At 41.9% G+C, this 16,240-nt stretch overlaps 1 protein-coding gene across 2 annotated transcripts in view; it reads right to left on the bottom strand.

Annotated features, from left to right (window-relative positions):
* Positions 1-16,240, bottom strand: part of PAMR1 (peptidase domain containing associated with muscle regeneration 1) — a 56,356-nt gene that overhangs the window by 25,418 nt on the left and 14,698 nt on the right. For both annotated transcript variants that reach the window (XM_083864454.1, XM_083864455.1), the window contains exons 4-6: positions 15,283-15,397; positions 9,743-9,960; positions 4,497-4,604 (exon numbers count right to left, since the gene is read on the bottom strand). In XM_083864454.1, the coding sequence (XP_083720580.1) occupies positions 4,497-4,604; positions 9,743-9,960; positions 15,283-15,397 (441 nt within the window). The remainder of the gene's footprint in view (positions 1-4,496; positions 4,605-9,742; positions 9,961-15,282; positions 15,398-16,240) is intronic.

Genomic DNA, 16,240 nt, shown 5'->3' with positions numbered 1-16,240 from the left:
AACATGTGAGCTGCAAATGGCTCAGTGATTATACACTGATATAATGTAAAATTATGCACTTACACAGCGATTATGGCACTCCTCGAAATCTATTACTGAGAATCTTTTTGAAAAAATTTAAAAAAAAACCTCTCCAAGCACTCTGTTAGAAAACTCTGCATTACATATTCAAGGTTAGGTAAGAAAACTAGGTTCAATGCCCAGAACCTCTCCCCAGTGCCTCCTCCTAAGCTCTGCTGGGTTTCAAACTCTGTTTAGCTTATGCCAAGCACTGACAGCTGGGCTCCCTTCTCCCACAGCAGAACAGGGGGTGGGGTGTGGTTGGTGGGATGTTAATGCTTCCTCCCTATCTTAGATGTCAGTCGCTCTGATAGGATGAGTGCATCCCTCAGAACCAGCCCAAGTCACAGATGTATGGGGCCAAAAAGGATGGAAGTGGATCATATCAGCAGTGGGGAAAGGCCTGAAAGCTATATTCAGAGGCCTGTTGGCACACAGTAAGGCCAGCCCTAGCAACATCAAAGGCTACAGCAAGGAGTTAGTTTATACAGTTTTGTCAGTTGGATTAGACTCTTCATTAGGATGCAGAACAAACCTCTCCTACTTGGCAGACAGGAGCGAGAAACAGAATAAAAATGGAAATCAGATCTCAGCCCTGAATTCCCCATTCAGAGAAGCTCTTCTTATTTGCGTAGGAACTCCAGTTTGCCTGGCTTTGTTTGAAATGAAGGTAACAGGAAATTTCTGGGCAGGATGAGGTCAAGGTCTCTTGCTTTGGGGCCAGCAAGCCCTGGGAGGACTCTTGAGTCAGAACAGCCCGTCCTAGGAGGAGGACAAGCAGAGGGCAAGAGCATTTGCTATGGGGTACCAGCAATTTTGTCTCTACAGCTGCATCCTCAGCAGGCAAACTCAACGGGGAGACTTTGGAAAAGACCATTCTTAGTTTGAGTTGAACAAGCAGTTGTCACACTGCACAGAGTCATGGACAGTCTGACATTGGAGTGGATGGTTTTTAGCAGGCAGGTAGTGCACTAGTCAGCTTGTTAGTTTTCCCCTGCCTCTCTTGATGAAATTTCTGGTTTGTCTCAGTGTATTTGTATGCTAGGAGAACAAGATTATCTGATTTTGTGGGTTCCTAATGCCTCTGACAGCATTAGAATATACAAAGGTCAAAGAGAAAAGCCTGAGTTGGCTCTCAATCATGTCAGCATGGTTAGGGGTCACTGGGAGGGGTATGGAGGTATACTGCAAATTCACTTTAAGATCAGAAAGAAGCACCAGTATTTAAAACAGGAATTAGCTCTCTCTACCTACTCTATAATGATAGCAAAGCATGTTTATTTGTAAGAAGGTATTTTTTGCAATCCTTGGGATTTGTCTTCATTGTGTTTTGGGTCAGAACTTAGAAGGTTAGCATTTGTTTTACAATTTCATATACCTTTTTTTTTAATAGTCTCTGGAGTGAAATCAGACATAATTATATAAAATATTTCTTGCCCTGAAACAGGACTGACTGAAATATATTAGCAGGTGTCAGAAAGATAAATGCCTACGTTTCACTTCATACTGTTGAAGCCTTTAAATCACCATTATTAGCCCTCCAAATTGTAAACAAAATGTTAATTTCTTGGCTGCTATAGTAGAAGATAAAAGAGATTGCTAGTTTTAAGTAACCTGTTACCTTGGATTATTTTATTAATATTGCAAATTGTAAGTGACAGAGCAATTAGGGTTAAATATGACCCCAGGAAAGCAGCTTGACCAATGTTGATCATCCTGCTAAATAGATGGAATTTAATTTAATGGAGGAAACAATAGGTTCCCTGTGGTTTATCTCATTAAGGTGATTTCCATAATTCCAGTGGTGATTCCCACATCTTTAAAATTAACCTTGGTAACAGACAAAAAGATAGAGCTGCATTGGAATGGTAAGGGATGAAATAAAAACTGATTCTGTCATGAAATACCCATTGCTAAATTTCTTTAATTTGGCCTTAACTTGTTCCTCAATGAGATAATCCCGCAGTCTCTCTTCATCTGAACTATGTCCCTTGGATTTCTTTTAAACCCTCATATCTCTCTGGGTACCTTCTGTTGCACCACCTCAGAGCTTCTACATGCACTTAACATTAAGGGGCTCTAATTTTCTTCTCTCTTATACCTATTTTTCATCCATTAACTTTAATGGGATTGCACCTGACTTACTCCAAGAAAACCAGACTGAAAAAAAGTCAGTCTTATAGTGTCCAAAGTCATATCCAAAAGTGACTATTTTATGACCGTTTTCTGCAGAAATACATTTCCCTTGGCTCTACCTCACAAGCCAGTCTTTTGCTGAAAGACCTAACAGAAAGATTCTGAAGAAGACACAATCTCTCTTTAATATTTAAACTAAAATGCTGTTCAGGAAACTACGACGAGCTTTTGAAGAATTATAACCATAGATATTTTTCCTAGTTCTTCTTTTTGTTCTTAAAAAAACAAATCAAACTTTAATTTTCTGACTTTTCTCCCCATACATTGAAAAATACTCAGGATGCATTTTGGCAAAACTGAAGGAAGTATCGTAAAAAAAAAATTTACTTGAAGCCAGAGAGAAAAAAGGTTTGCCGTGATGTTTTCCAATTGTGAGGTTTGCTATTCACATAGAAGGCAGCAATATAGGTGCTGGAAAACAATATTATGCCTTGCATGAGCAAAAAGCAAACATACAGCCACAAACATCATAAAGTAACAGAATTTTATCCACTGAAATTGTTCTTTCACAAATCAAACTACAAGATTACCGTCAAGTTAAAAATCTTACTCTATATATGTTTAAGTGTCTCCTTTCTTTCATCTTGTTAGTACCTGTACCTTCCATTGCTTACAGTGACAGAAATATCATCCTATTGTTTTTCAACTATCTCCTCTGTTGTTTGCTGTGTGAGTTGCACGGGTGAAGTTTCTACACTGGAATTACAAAAGAAAGTCAGTAAAAGAATATGAGCTTCATTCCTTGCCTTGCCTGTACTGTAGAGCCTGCCAAAAGTCGGGCTGAGGTTTGCTGGAAATGTAATTATTTGAAATTTAGGTTGGTTCTGAATCAGACAGGAATCTTTCCTTCTTTTTTTTTTTTTTTTTTTTTTTTTTTTTTTTTTTTCCTCACTCCTTTCTAAAGGAGCAGAACTAATCTGGCTGAACAGTTGCAAAGAGCTCAGGAGTTTCTAGTCCCTAAATGACCTGCTAAACAACTACTCACAGGAAAAAAGCTGTTAGAAGAAGAACCAGACACACTTAGTCCACTTGGTCAGGAACTTCCAATTTTTAGCAACCTCTTCCCTACAGAAAACATACCAGGAATCTGTGCAATCTGTTCAGAAACAACTTTTTTTAGGTTTACAGAAAATATGAAACTGTCTCTCCTCATGTCTGAGCTACTTCTAGATCTGTAGAAATTAAAAGGTCTTTTACCTCAAAATGATTCATCAAAGGTGGTATCATGTCACTGTGATTTAACTCCCCAGATGAAATAAAAGAAATTCCAGGAGATAAATCCACTCCTAACAATGGCATACACAGGAGGAGGACTTTGAAGAGAGGTTTGGTGTATACTGGTTCCTCTGACATAGAACTGAAAACTCTGCTAGCAGGCAAGGCATTGTGTGCCTTATGGCCAGAGGAATGCCACAGCAGGATACAGTAAGCCATGTTTTCTGTCTTGGGCCAAATATGATCCCGAGTGGATTTCACCACTATCACTGATATCCTCTGGGATCAGCTCTAGCTCAGTGACTTTAAGTATTGCAGAATGCTCCTTTCAGTTAGTATAGATGACACAGCTTTTATCATGGCATATATTGCAAAATTCTTACTCCCTCATGTTCTTTTGAGCCCTGTTATAGAACTATTTTCTCATGTATGAAGAAATAAATCACTGGAACAGACAATTGATTTGAATCCAGTTATTTTACAATTCACTTGTCAGAACAAAACCAGGTGTATGACTATGAGGACTACCAACACAGATATGAACAGAATCTACCCTTTTTCATTTGTTTTGATCCCAAGTCTCTCTCATTCATGGTGCCAGAATTGTACTTCCCAGGTGACTGTGAGGAAAGATGAGTTTCCTATGACTAAGTCAGTCTAGAGCATTAAGCACAGGGCTCAGCTGGGGTATGTGTTTTCAGCAGGGAACAGCTGATGCACAGAGTGGAAAGCAGCACGCAAGGATACCTCTGTCTGATAAGGCTAATTCTTTACAAAGATTTCTTGTGTGCAGTTTCCCAGCTCTGAGTCTATTTCACTGTTTTACACATTGGCATAAAGCTCCAGAATGACTGAGTGGCAATCTTCATGAACTGCAAGAAACATGTCTTAAAAAACGCCACAAAAGACTCCATGTGTTCTCTGGCTCTATGACTGACCAAACCTACACACCAACGACACTCTTTAAAATTAATGCATCGGTGACAACCCTAGAGGCTGCTCATGCACACAGTGCCTGTACTCACAGTTTTCACAGCGACTCCCTGTATAGCCAGCCAGACAGGCACACTTGAAGGTGCTGCTTTTGTCTAGAATGCACGTCCCATCATGAAGACATGGAGATGAAGAACAAGCTGTAAAAGCAAGAATGTTCATGGTCTCTCATACGATGGGGAACCTATCTGTTTTTCCTCATGGTGGTTGTGTCTTGGGGTAAATTACATATTTTGGTTAGAAGTTAGAAAGACACAGTAAAGGGCCTGATGTGTGTCAAAAAGTCTTCTGCTCTTACCTACTAGAGGAGGGATCTAATAGGAATAACCAGTTCTTTTCCCATCATACATTACTTTTACCATTTTCCTTTAACTGCAGTCAAGTGGGGAGAAAGATTTATGGAACAAAAATAATTTACATCAAGTTCAATTCATGTTTAGAGCTTAAACTAAATCAAAGAAGTTTAACAGCAACCTACATTTTTCCTGCCATTCAACCCAGAGTTTAGGGATATGTTCTGGGATCCATGGTTTTTGTGGGTTTTTTGTGTCTTGGATCTTGTTGGTTTAGATTTTGGGAGTTGCTTTGTCCCTGGGAAACTCATGCATACAACAATCTAATAGTGATATACATCAAACTGTATATACCAGCATAACTTAATATCAGAATGTGTAACTGTGCATTATATACCAGCAAGTTCCGTTGTGTAATAACACACACATGCATTTTTTGGTACCTGTTCTAAGAGGAGATGAGTGAACAGAACTATCGTGGTTTAACCCCAGCTAGCAGCTAAGTACCATGCAGCCACTCACCCATTCCACCACCTCTGGTGGGGAGAAGAAATGAGAAAGAAAAAGTAAACCTCATCAGTTGAGATATGAACAGTTTAATAATTAAAATAAAAATGATGATAACAATAATAATAGGAATAATAATTACATTGAAAGGTAGAGAGAGAGGGAGAGGGAGAGAGAGAAATAATGCTGGAAAGAAAAAAACTGTCTATCCACAAACACAGTTGTTCACCACACCACTGACTGAAGCCCAGCCCCTGCCCAAGCAGCAAAACATGCTCCCAACTAACTCCCTCCAATTTATATGCTGAGCATGATATTCTGTGGTATGGAATATCCCTTTGGCCAATTTTGGTCAGCTGCTCTGGCCATGCTCCCTCCCAGCTTCTTGTGCAACTCCTCCTTGCGCTTCTTGTGCAACTCCTCCTTGTGCTTCTTGTGCAACTGGCAAAGCAGGAGAAACTGCAAAAGTCCTTGATTTAGAGTAAGCACTACTTAGCAATCACTAAAAAATGAGTGTGTTATCATACAAAATCCAAGTCACAATATGGCTCCCCGAGGGACACCACTTGTCACTGATGTCCACTGGGGCATTGAGCTGTTGGCCACCACCCTCTAGATCTGACCATCCAATCAGCTGCTCATCCACCGAACAGTTCACCCATCAAATCCATCTCTCTCCAGTTTAGCCAGAAGGATGTTGTGGCCATGCCCAAAGGCCTTATGAAAATCCACAGACATGACTTCTGTAGCCCTTCCCTTGTGAACTGTTGTAGTCCCTTCACTGTAGAAAGCCACTAGATTGGTCAGGCAGGAGTTGCCCTAGGTGAAGCTGTTCTGGCTGTCCTGAATCATGTGCCTGTCCTCCATGTGCCTTAGCACAGCTTTTAGAAGGATCTGTTCCCATGAGCTTCCCATGTACAGAGGTGAGGCTGACAGGTCAGTTTCTGGAGTTCTCCTTTCTGTCCCTCTTTAAAAACGAGTGTATTTTTATCTCTTTTCCAGTCACCAGGGACTTCACCTAACTGCCATGACTTTTCAAATACCAGGAAAAGTGACTTGGCAACTACATCAGCCAATTCCCTCAGGACTCTGGGATGTATTTCATCAGGTCCCATAGACTCATGTATGTTGAGGTTCCTCAGGAGATCACAACACTGATCTTCTCTTACAGTGGGAAGGACTTTGCTGCCCTAAGCCTTGCCTTGCAGTCCCTCTGCAGGAGCAGTGTAGGAAGAGAGCTTGCCAGTGATGACTGAGTCAAAAGGGACAGGATCTGGCCCTGCCTGCAGCCAGAGCTGGATGGCTCCATGTTTATGTGTCAGCCCTGCCTGGGTCATCATCTCCTTCCTGGTGTGTGCAGAGGACACAGCTCCTGCCGAGGGGATACCAGAGCTGTGTTCCATCCCAGGGGGTGCGGACCCTGCCTGGGCTCAGCTCTGCAGCTGCAGCAGGACCTTGCTCTCCATGTGCTCCCAAGGTGCCATGAACTGCTGCACACCCTGGCTGCACCCTGGGCTGCTCTGAAAGGCATGGGGGTGCAGAGGGCTGCTTATTCTGGCAATGTGCAGATCTCCTCAGCACCTCCCACAAGCTCTCAGGTGTCTCCCATCTCAGGAAAAGCCCCCATGTGCCAGGATCTGTCACTGCCACCATATGGACCAACCTCAGAGCAGCTTCTCTCAGAGAAGTTTCTTATTATCCAGATGGCATGAGGTAAGAAATATATAGATGCCACATATGGATTTCTCTGGAGGTTTCATGTGGTGATGCAAGAGCAATTTATACATGGCTGAGCAATGAATATCTTCCCTGTCTCATTGAAGATTAAGGCCTGACTAAGGACAGTAATTAATTCGTTAAAACACATATGTGGAAATTGTACTGTATACAACTAATGTAAAATAGCACTGAGAAAGGGAAGGAGAAGCAGAAGATTCCTTACAGACTGATATTTTGTAGTCACTGGTTGAAACTAGTGAACATCTATCTTTTTCTTTGTTCCAGCTTTGTCTCCTGATTCTGGAAAAGTAAGCATGTCAAGTGAACAAGGGTAAGTGTCAAATACTGTCTTTAAAAATGCCTGATACTAAAAACCACTAAATATTTTTTCTGTTTTAAGGAGTCTTGATTTCCTGGCTTAAGTCAAACAACAAGGGACAATACTACAAAAGTTTAAAGACACTATGTCGTGTCAGTACCTTGGGTGTATAGAAAGGAAAGCATTATTGAAAGTCAGTAACTGGCTTTCATCTAACTGGATCCAGCATATGTCTAATCCTTAAGAGACTCTGATAGCTCCCCATCTGGCCTCCCATGCTTCTCATCTGAATTCTGTTGAGTGACTTCTAGTCACTCATGCCAATTACTGGTTCCCATTTCACACTTGGCAAGGGATGGGACCTAGCACTTGCCTCCAGACTAGGCAGCGCAGCAGGTTGTGTGGTTTCATCCTTTAATAACTATACATACAATGACCTTTCCTAAAGGTCACAGGCTTTGCAGCTTATTTTGTATCAATCAAAACCTTTCTGGAATTTGAACCAGTGATCTCTGTGCAGTGAGTGCCCCAGCTTCAGCAAACTATGGCTTCTAAGCCAGTACAGAGCTCACAGGAAGCGGAGGCAGAAAAAGAAGGAATTCACTTTTGACATACTTCTTCAGTCCTTTCCACTACACCACTAAGGTGCTGGGGACACCAGATCACCTTCATGTCCTAGTCCACATCCTGTAAGCACCTCTGTTGCTGCTGCTCTCACCTGCAGCACAGGGAATTGCTTTAGTAAGCCCCATGAAATCTGTTCTGGGTACCTTGGCTCTTCCACAGTGCTGTGCACAGAGGGAAATTTCAGGGAGAATGCTTCAGTTTTCAGTGTGCTGCCAGAGCTTTCGGTCCTGTGCTGCCCCTGCTTTCAATTCTATGCTGCCCCATGCACACTGTATTCTTCCCTTAAATGGTCCTGCTGGCCAGGTTAGTGCTTCACATAAAAAGACACTGGGAGTGTTTGAAAAGCCTTTCACTGCACTACACATTAGACCAGAACAGCCTCATAATAAAGTGCACAAATAGAGCTCCTCACAAACTCTGAGAAGCCCTTTACAATGTGCTCTGTGTGGATTACCACACTTGCAGCCTCACAGCCTCAGAATAATTACCACTCAAAATGGGGCGGAAATAAAGTGCTCAACAATATTCAAATACCGAGTGTTCCCTGCTGGGCAGAGAAAACAGAACCAATTCAGCTTGCACCATATGGAAAATGTTAGTTCCCTGAGTGTAGGCAGCCCTTATGCAACATAGCCCACGCCACACTCGTTTGTTCTATATCACCTCTCCTGCTGTAAGCCCAGGCAAACTATCAATAGCTAACTGCTCCTGCTAACAGGTACTAAAGGTGACATTTGAAGAACAGGGCAGGCTGAGAAATGGCATAGGTGCTACATCCAGAAGTATGAACATTTCAGATTTCTAGTTACACCTCTGATCATTGTTAAGAGCTAGGTTTGTGTATTTATATCACGGTTATATAAAATAACTAAATTTCCTGAGCCAGATATACCCTGGATGACCTCATGAAATGTGGGTCACCAGGGTGTACAGGCAAGTTATGGTGAGTCATAGATCCTGCAGGGTTTATCTACGGCAAAGCAGCACAGTCTGATTAACCTTCTGTGCCAGGAGTACTGTAGATAGATTTGACCAAAATTCCTTACATAGCTAAACAAGAAAGATCCAGGATGAGCATGGAGGCTGCTGCAAATACAGTGGCAAAATGAGGAGCCAGCTGAACTTTCAGTGCTATTTTGAAACTATGGAAAGCAATGTAGGGGACTGAAGCACCGAGCAGTAACTAAACCAGTAATTCTGGAGCCATGCTTCTGTCATTTATAACACTGAGATCATCACAGAATGGGGAACACCTTTTCATTTTTTTTTTCTTAATGAAAATAATTCATTCTTTGTACACACTTGGGGATTTTTTGTTTGTTTTGGTCTTGGTTGGTTGGGGGTTTTTTTAATTCCTAATGGTAGATGAGCCAACACAAGAGTTCTGTCAGTGCATTTTCACTGAGCTATCTATGAGACTTTGCGTCAGGTTTTTTGCTGCTTGAAACAGTGATTCTGCTCCTGCAAAACAGCATTGAGCAATTCTGCCATTGCAGATACACGTGTCCCTTCTTCTACTTCCTCTCTGCTCTTAATTCTTTGATTCAAACAGAAAAGTCACACAAAACAGCAGCTTTTCTCTGCTGGCTGATGTGCTTGTTCTTCACACAAGTAGAAGGAATTCAGTCTTTTTTAGAAGAGCCTCACATTCACATGCCATCTGACAGCTTTTGAATCTTCCCCACACTGACTTTATGTAAGTTGCTGTTGGCAACACAGCATGAAAGTTTTTAATGAAGCAAAACAGGGAAATAGATTAGTGAAATTGAATTAATGAGAATGAGTGGTATGTTCCACTTTTAGATGGTGTTACCTGTAATTTCTTCAAAGACAGCATGAAATCCATCAAAGTTCTTGGATCCATCAGACTGGAAGAGGACGTGAAGTGAAGACCCAGTGCTTCGGATGGGAGGTGGCCTCTCATTTCCACAGAATTTCTTTATTATTCGACTGTCCAAATTGTCCCCATCACGGATCTCCACATAGTCATACTGGCACGTATAGTCAAACTCCAGGCTCAGCATGGAAAATCTTGGGGAAACAAGGACAAAGAGTCAGACTGCTTACCTATGTACCCTGAATACTATTTATTTGGGCATTTAGGTACTTAGGTCCTACACCCTCAGTGAATCAACAAGTCTCTAACCACACAAAGACCCCACACTCATCAAATTTTTCATCACAACGTCTAGAAACCAGCTCCACTCTATACAGTTGTTCCATGAGAACATTCAAGTGTCAGAACAGTGAAGTCTAAATTGAAGTCATACAGTTTATACATGTGCATCAGGTCCCTAACCATAATACAATGTCAGAACTTTTATCCAGGGTCAGGCACTGCAGGGGGCATATTTCTATTGTCCTTGTTCGCTAACAATTGTTCTATTTGCTCTAAATAAAGTTCTAAGTACTGAAAGTTACAGTATCAAATAACTGTAAGGTTCAAAAGCTATTTACATTGTGATGTTAAGAAGTCACCAATTAGAGAAACAAGGAAAGCTTGGGGATGTAATAGAAACAGAAACAGCCAGAGAAACAGAATCAAAATACTACAGCACGTTTTGCATTAGAAAGCAAAATGGTAGTAAATCCCCAATGTGTGGCACTTGCCCGTCTTTTGAGAGCAGAAATAAGGCACAGGAATTAGTGCAGAAGGGAAATACTTAAAGCCTTTTCCCACAATGTCTGTCCTTTCCTAGCTTCGATCCAGCCACTGTGCAAGGCTTTTGTTCATTAACAGCCATGCTATATGCTGCTATTGGAATTCAAGTGGGCACAGAGCCAAAGCACCCCACCAGAATACGAACAAGAAACAGAGGGAGCAACACCAAGTGCCTCTGGAGAATGTGCAATGGTCAGGGGGCTGGGCTCAGCCTTGGTACAGCAGGAAAAGGAGAAGTGGGCCTGGGAGAGGCCATGCTGCTAACTGTTCAGCAGGATATTTTATAAATTAAACTCATTATGTACTCGATCTTCCAGAAGATTCCTAACGCTGCAGATGTGTATTTAGGATTAAACTGTAGCTCCCACATTGCCTATTCCAGTGTAGACCTACTGGTTTGCAAAGACTGCATTTTCACACCAAAGAGGTGAGATGAATTTTGGATCTGCTCCTGGGCCTCACAGTCTGAAGGAAAGAGAATTCTGGAGCCTGTTTCATACTCTTCTCATCTTGAGACTCAGGCCCCCATGTTCCCCATGGAGGCCTCCATGTTCCTACACCTTCCTTTGACAACTCATGAGTTGACTTAAGACACCTCCTGACTCAGTCACCTTTGCTCAGGTCATATGGCTGATTTTTAAACATCAGGAGTGTGCTACCTACAGAGAAATGACTGAGCAGCTGTAGGAAGCTACACCAATGGAGCAGAGCCCCTCATTTTTTAAAATAATCTGATGGAATGTAGAAGAAAAAAAAAAAAAAGACATCTGCTTTAAATATGCATTAGAGAGACATAATTCAACTTTGCTTTGCATAAAATGCATGAGTTGAATTCTAGTTCTGTCAGGTCTGTCAGAGACATCCTTGCAGGTATCAGGTTATACACTACATTTTCAAAACATTCTTTCACTGGTGAAACATACCCCAGGGATCTACCCTTATGGAAGTTACAGAGCAATACAAATTAACCCATTCATCTTTGTCATACTTATCAGGCTACAGTTTATCCTGACCCAAACCAGAAAAAATATTTTCTAGTTTTTAGAACTGGTACATTTCTGATTAAAATTAAGTATGTGTGCAAGTACAGAAGGAAAGTTTCTGGAATGCCCACCATGTACTGGGAGCAGTATTATTTATAGATGTAAAGGTAAACTGTGACTTGATGTGTGTCCCTGAACAAAAAATATCAAGACATATGCACAAAGAATGAAAGAACCATACACAGAATACTGGTTTTAATTGTTCGCTTTCTCTGTTTTCAAAAATTATGAAAACAGAGTGGAAAATGTAAAAGGCATAAGGGTTCTGATTTGCATTTTATTTAACTTGGCAAAGAAGCAGATACACTGTACTGACGACATGGGATCCTGTGATTAAGACTCAGAATTGGCAGGTCAGGAAACCTGCCAAAGCTCTTAAAAACCTCTTGGCTACAGCCCAGCTGACAGGACCCTTTACAGACCGTGAGGTCTATTGCTGTTTAAACCACAGGTACACACAATTCAATGGACCTCGGTTTCCTCAACAGTGAAACTGTAATTATATCATAATTCTCCTGGATATTATAAAACTAAGCATGTTAATTTTGTGCTGCAGGTCATCAGATACACAATGGAATTAAAAGTATTATCTTGACTTCATCTGCAGTGGGCATATATTGGCCAACCCCTCTGGGGAAAGCTTCTAGCCAAAGGACATATTTAAAACTGAGGCACTAAAGAAAAGAATTGAAAGTTATGAGCTACTTCTGCTGTGATATGACATCCTTGACATGGCTCAGGCTGAGGGAGCCTATACATCACAACCCCAAAAAACCCCCACATCTGGCAAAAAAAGCAGAGAAAACAAACTACCACCATAACATGGACACTATTTATCAAAACAGCTGTACTGAGCCAACCCCCGAAGGACTGCATGGCACAGCTTAAAGCAAGGGAAGATTTATCTGTGCTCCTGGGAGTTTTACTCTTCCTGCCCTATGTAAGCAAAGACAACCACTTTGTTCGCCTTGTGTATTACACTGTCCCCATCCCTGCCCTTGCAAGCCAGGGTGGCAGCAAACAGGATTTGTGCACAGAGAGAATGAAAAGAGGAGTTCTTTTGTTGGCAGTGGTGCTGATTCAGCACAGTGTTGGCTGTGCATTACAGCTCTAAGCAGTTACCACCCACAGAGGGGATCAGCATGTTTATATGGAAATACAGTGAAGGAAACGTGGATGGCAGCCCCGGGAGGCAGGCTCTGTTGGTTAGCTCAGGTGAACCTGCCCTTCTGTGTAAGAATAGCCTAAAGGTGAAGTTTCAGGTTAAATGTATATGTTTTCCACAATATCTAACTGCTGAAGTATCTCAATGAACAGCTCTGAGTTGGTGCACCTTGAAGACATCAACTGACTCAGAACACACTACAGGGTTACCTTCTGTGAGGATCCCCTGTTCTATCTTTGCCATTTAGGTTTCCTCTATGCCTCCTGCAGGCATGGTTAAGTGTGGACATTCAGGAGAGCTCCTGATCTTTCCCTAGGAGTGCTATGTCATCTGCTGAGATTTCTAGGCATTCAGACATTAGGCTCATCATCAGGCTAGGCAAAGGGCTTTGGATTCTCCAACATAACCCAGCTCAGATAAATTAGATTCTGACAACAGAAGGTAGTTCAGCCTTCCCTCTTGAAGACCTTCACAGTTGAAATGTAACATTATTTCACATCAAGGTGATACCTAGTATTATGTTTATTTGATTGCAGGAAGAGTGGATGTAGGGAGGAAGAGAAAGGTGCTCTTGTGTTAAAGTTTTCCATCTTCTGTAAAAGATGTAAAAAACTTCAGTAAAGTTGAACACTGAACTGTGAACCATACTGAGAACTGTATGGCTCTCATGTGACACATCCTCCTAGTCTGCATGTGGGTGGCCCTCAGCATCTAGAATGGAAATCTGATTTCTCCAGAGTTAATACATCTGTTAACTACAGCACTCCCTATTCTACTGCTTTGAAAACAGATTAAGAGTCTCCTTAGTGCACCCTCAGCAAGTTCTGCTCTTCAATATAGTGTCCTTTGTTAAAATGACCTTTGGTCCCTTTCTTGCACCTTCTGCCCGATGCCATCTGGCTGCTAACACTTCACCCAGAGACAGATGCATTCAATAGTTATGTGCATGCACAAGTTCCATTTCCACTCTCACATCCATCCCCACAACAGTGAAGAGAGGGAGACACCTGTAGCTCTTGAAGCACTGTTTAAGCCTCACAGTTGACAAGGCCCTTTTCAGAAATGTAGAAAAATATCCCCTCCCTAAGCTTGTTGTGCAAATCATACACCTCACCTTCAATATCTCTTAAAAAGAAGGCAGATACAACCCATGCTAACTCACACTGATGCAAAGTTACATCACATGAACACAAAACTCCTCCTTACAGCATTGTTCTTGTATCTTCTACACAATGTTATCCAGGCAGTGATAGATCTCAACTGCACAACAGGCTTGCACTTGCAGGTCTGAAGAAAGTGCATTAGTGTGGGAAGACCACAAGCTCTTTTTTCCAACTGATTTGTTACTCTTCCTCCCATTAAGCGTCTCTTTGAACATATAGAAACATATAGGAACACATGTTTAAACATATTTTAACTGTTTGTGTATCTAGTATAGTTCTTTTGCCTGGGCTCCAAAGTTGGTGAGATATTGATGTGAAGGGTTAAGCTATTCACTATATCATCTAGTGTGTTTGCCATCCCCTGCCATGCTTCCTGCTGCACGTGAGCACCCTGCTGTGCACATTTGAAAACGTTATTAATTACCCAACAAGACGCTCTTCTGCACTAGGCAGGAACAGTGAGCTTGAGTCACTAGGGGTTGGTTAACAGGTCTAAGCATACACAGCATAGAAGAGCAATGACAGGACAACAGGGCACAGGCTGTATGAGTGGAAGTTTAGGCTAGACATGAGGAAAAAAATTAATCACAGAAAGAGTGAGAAGGCACTGGAATAGGCTGCTCAGGGATGTGGTGGAGTCACTCTCCCTGAAGGTGTTTAAAAAAACATGTGGCACTGAGTGACATGGTTTAGCTGATAATGTGGTGTTAGATCATAGGTTGGACTTGATATTTTCAAAGGTCTTTTCCAACCTAGTTAATTCTGTGATTCTGTGGCTTGCAATCACAACCAATCACATCCTCCAGGCATAAGAATGGTGAGAGGAATAACTGAGGCTGATAGAAAACAGTGTTGGTGAAAAGAGTGAAAAAAAAAGAGAGGGGGAAAATGAAAGCTAAATGCAAGGCAGGACTTATGGGCAACTCTTTCCTTGCATAAGACATCATACTAAAACATTCCTACATCTTTTCTTCAAAGAATGTCTTAGTTCAGCCTGGTACAGTGTTCAGAAAATACTGGGTGCTTTGCTGTCAAGGTCTTGAAAACACCTCTACAGAAACACATTTTGTGCAACGCCTGAGAAACTCTCCTCAGCATCCATCTGTCCTAAATGGGAATTGAAAGCACGGCACTGATTTATCCAGTGCCTGCCCATCACAAGCCAGACCAGGGGAAAGAGCTGTGGTACCAAATGCAAAGTGGTTACAATACCTTCACTGCCCCAGGGCTCACAGCTGCTGACCCTCATTGACTCTTGGCTACCCACATGACCCAATGTCCACCTGAAATCAGTGCTGGCTAAAAGTCAGCAGGACCCACCTTAACTCAATGTTAAATCCAGCTTGAACATGGATAGTCCATTCACATCGTGCATTCAGTGGGTAACCCTCCAGCAAAATCTGACCTCTAGAAGCCCGAAGAACCTGCCCACACCCTGGGGAGAAAAAGAAGAAAAAAAAAAATTGTGTGAAGGACCATCAAGAGACATTTGAAGAAAATATATGTAGAAATAACACCAGAAGGAGAGAATGGGATGGCTTAGGAAAATACTCTCTTTCTCACAAGGCAGTGTATAAAATATTGGGACACCCACACAATGGTTGTAAAGACAACCATTACTATACTGGAGTATTGTCTAGACTAAGAGTACTCCCGGGAAAGTTGGAGTTGATTGCTTCTCCCTGGTTTGCAATGTAGCCCCACGAAATGGTTACTTGCAGCTTTTGCCTCTCTTTTAATTAGCCCGCCCACCCACCTGGCTGATGCTCTGGCTCAGAACAGTTTTGATGGAGCCCATGCTGACATTTGCAACCACTAAAGCTGAGGAAGCTGGTGGGAAAGTGACAAAACTACAATAAACACTTGAATCAGCTCAAGTGAGCAAAAGGATGTTGCACCCGACATCATGGTTGCCAGTCCTTCATAAGGAGACTCTGGGAGGAAAAAGAGCTGATGTATTCCTAGAGGATATGTTTGTCCTCAGGATTCACTACATCATCCTTGCATGTTAATGCCACCATGCCAATAAAGATATATAAACATCACAGCTCCTCTATCATCAGTGTGACACTGATGAGTCAGTGTCACACATATAGAATGTACAGCCCTTATCCTTTCTTTCAGGTTCATTCTTATCCTTCCTCTAGTCTTGTTTCACGCTGCCTGTGCTGCTCTAATTTTTTCACCATATTATGGAATGTACTTCAGCACCAACAGGATAAGATTAAGTGCTGCAGTCATTTGTGCCCAATCTAAGAAAACCATCAGAGGACAATGA

Source organism: Zosterops lateralis (assembly GCF_965231275.1).
Source record: "Zosterops lateralis genome assembly, chromosome: 6".
In the NCBI taxonomy this organism is placed as follows: Eukaryota; Metazoa; Chordata; class Aves; order Passeriformes; family Zosteropidae; genus Zosterops; species Zosterops lateralis.
The sequence above is the reverse complement of the archived record's forward strand: the minus strand, read 5'-3'. Positions and strand labels throughout refer to the sequence as shown.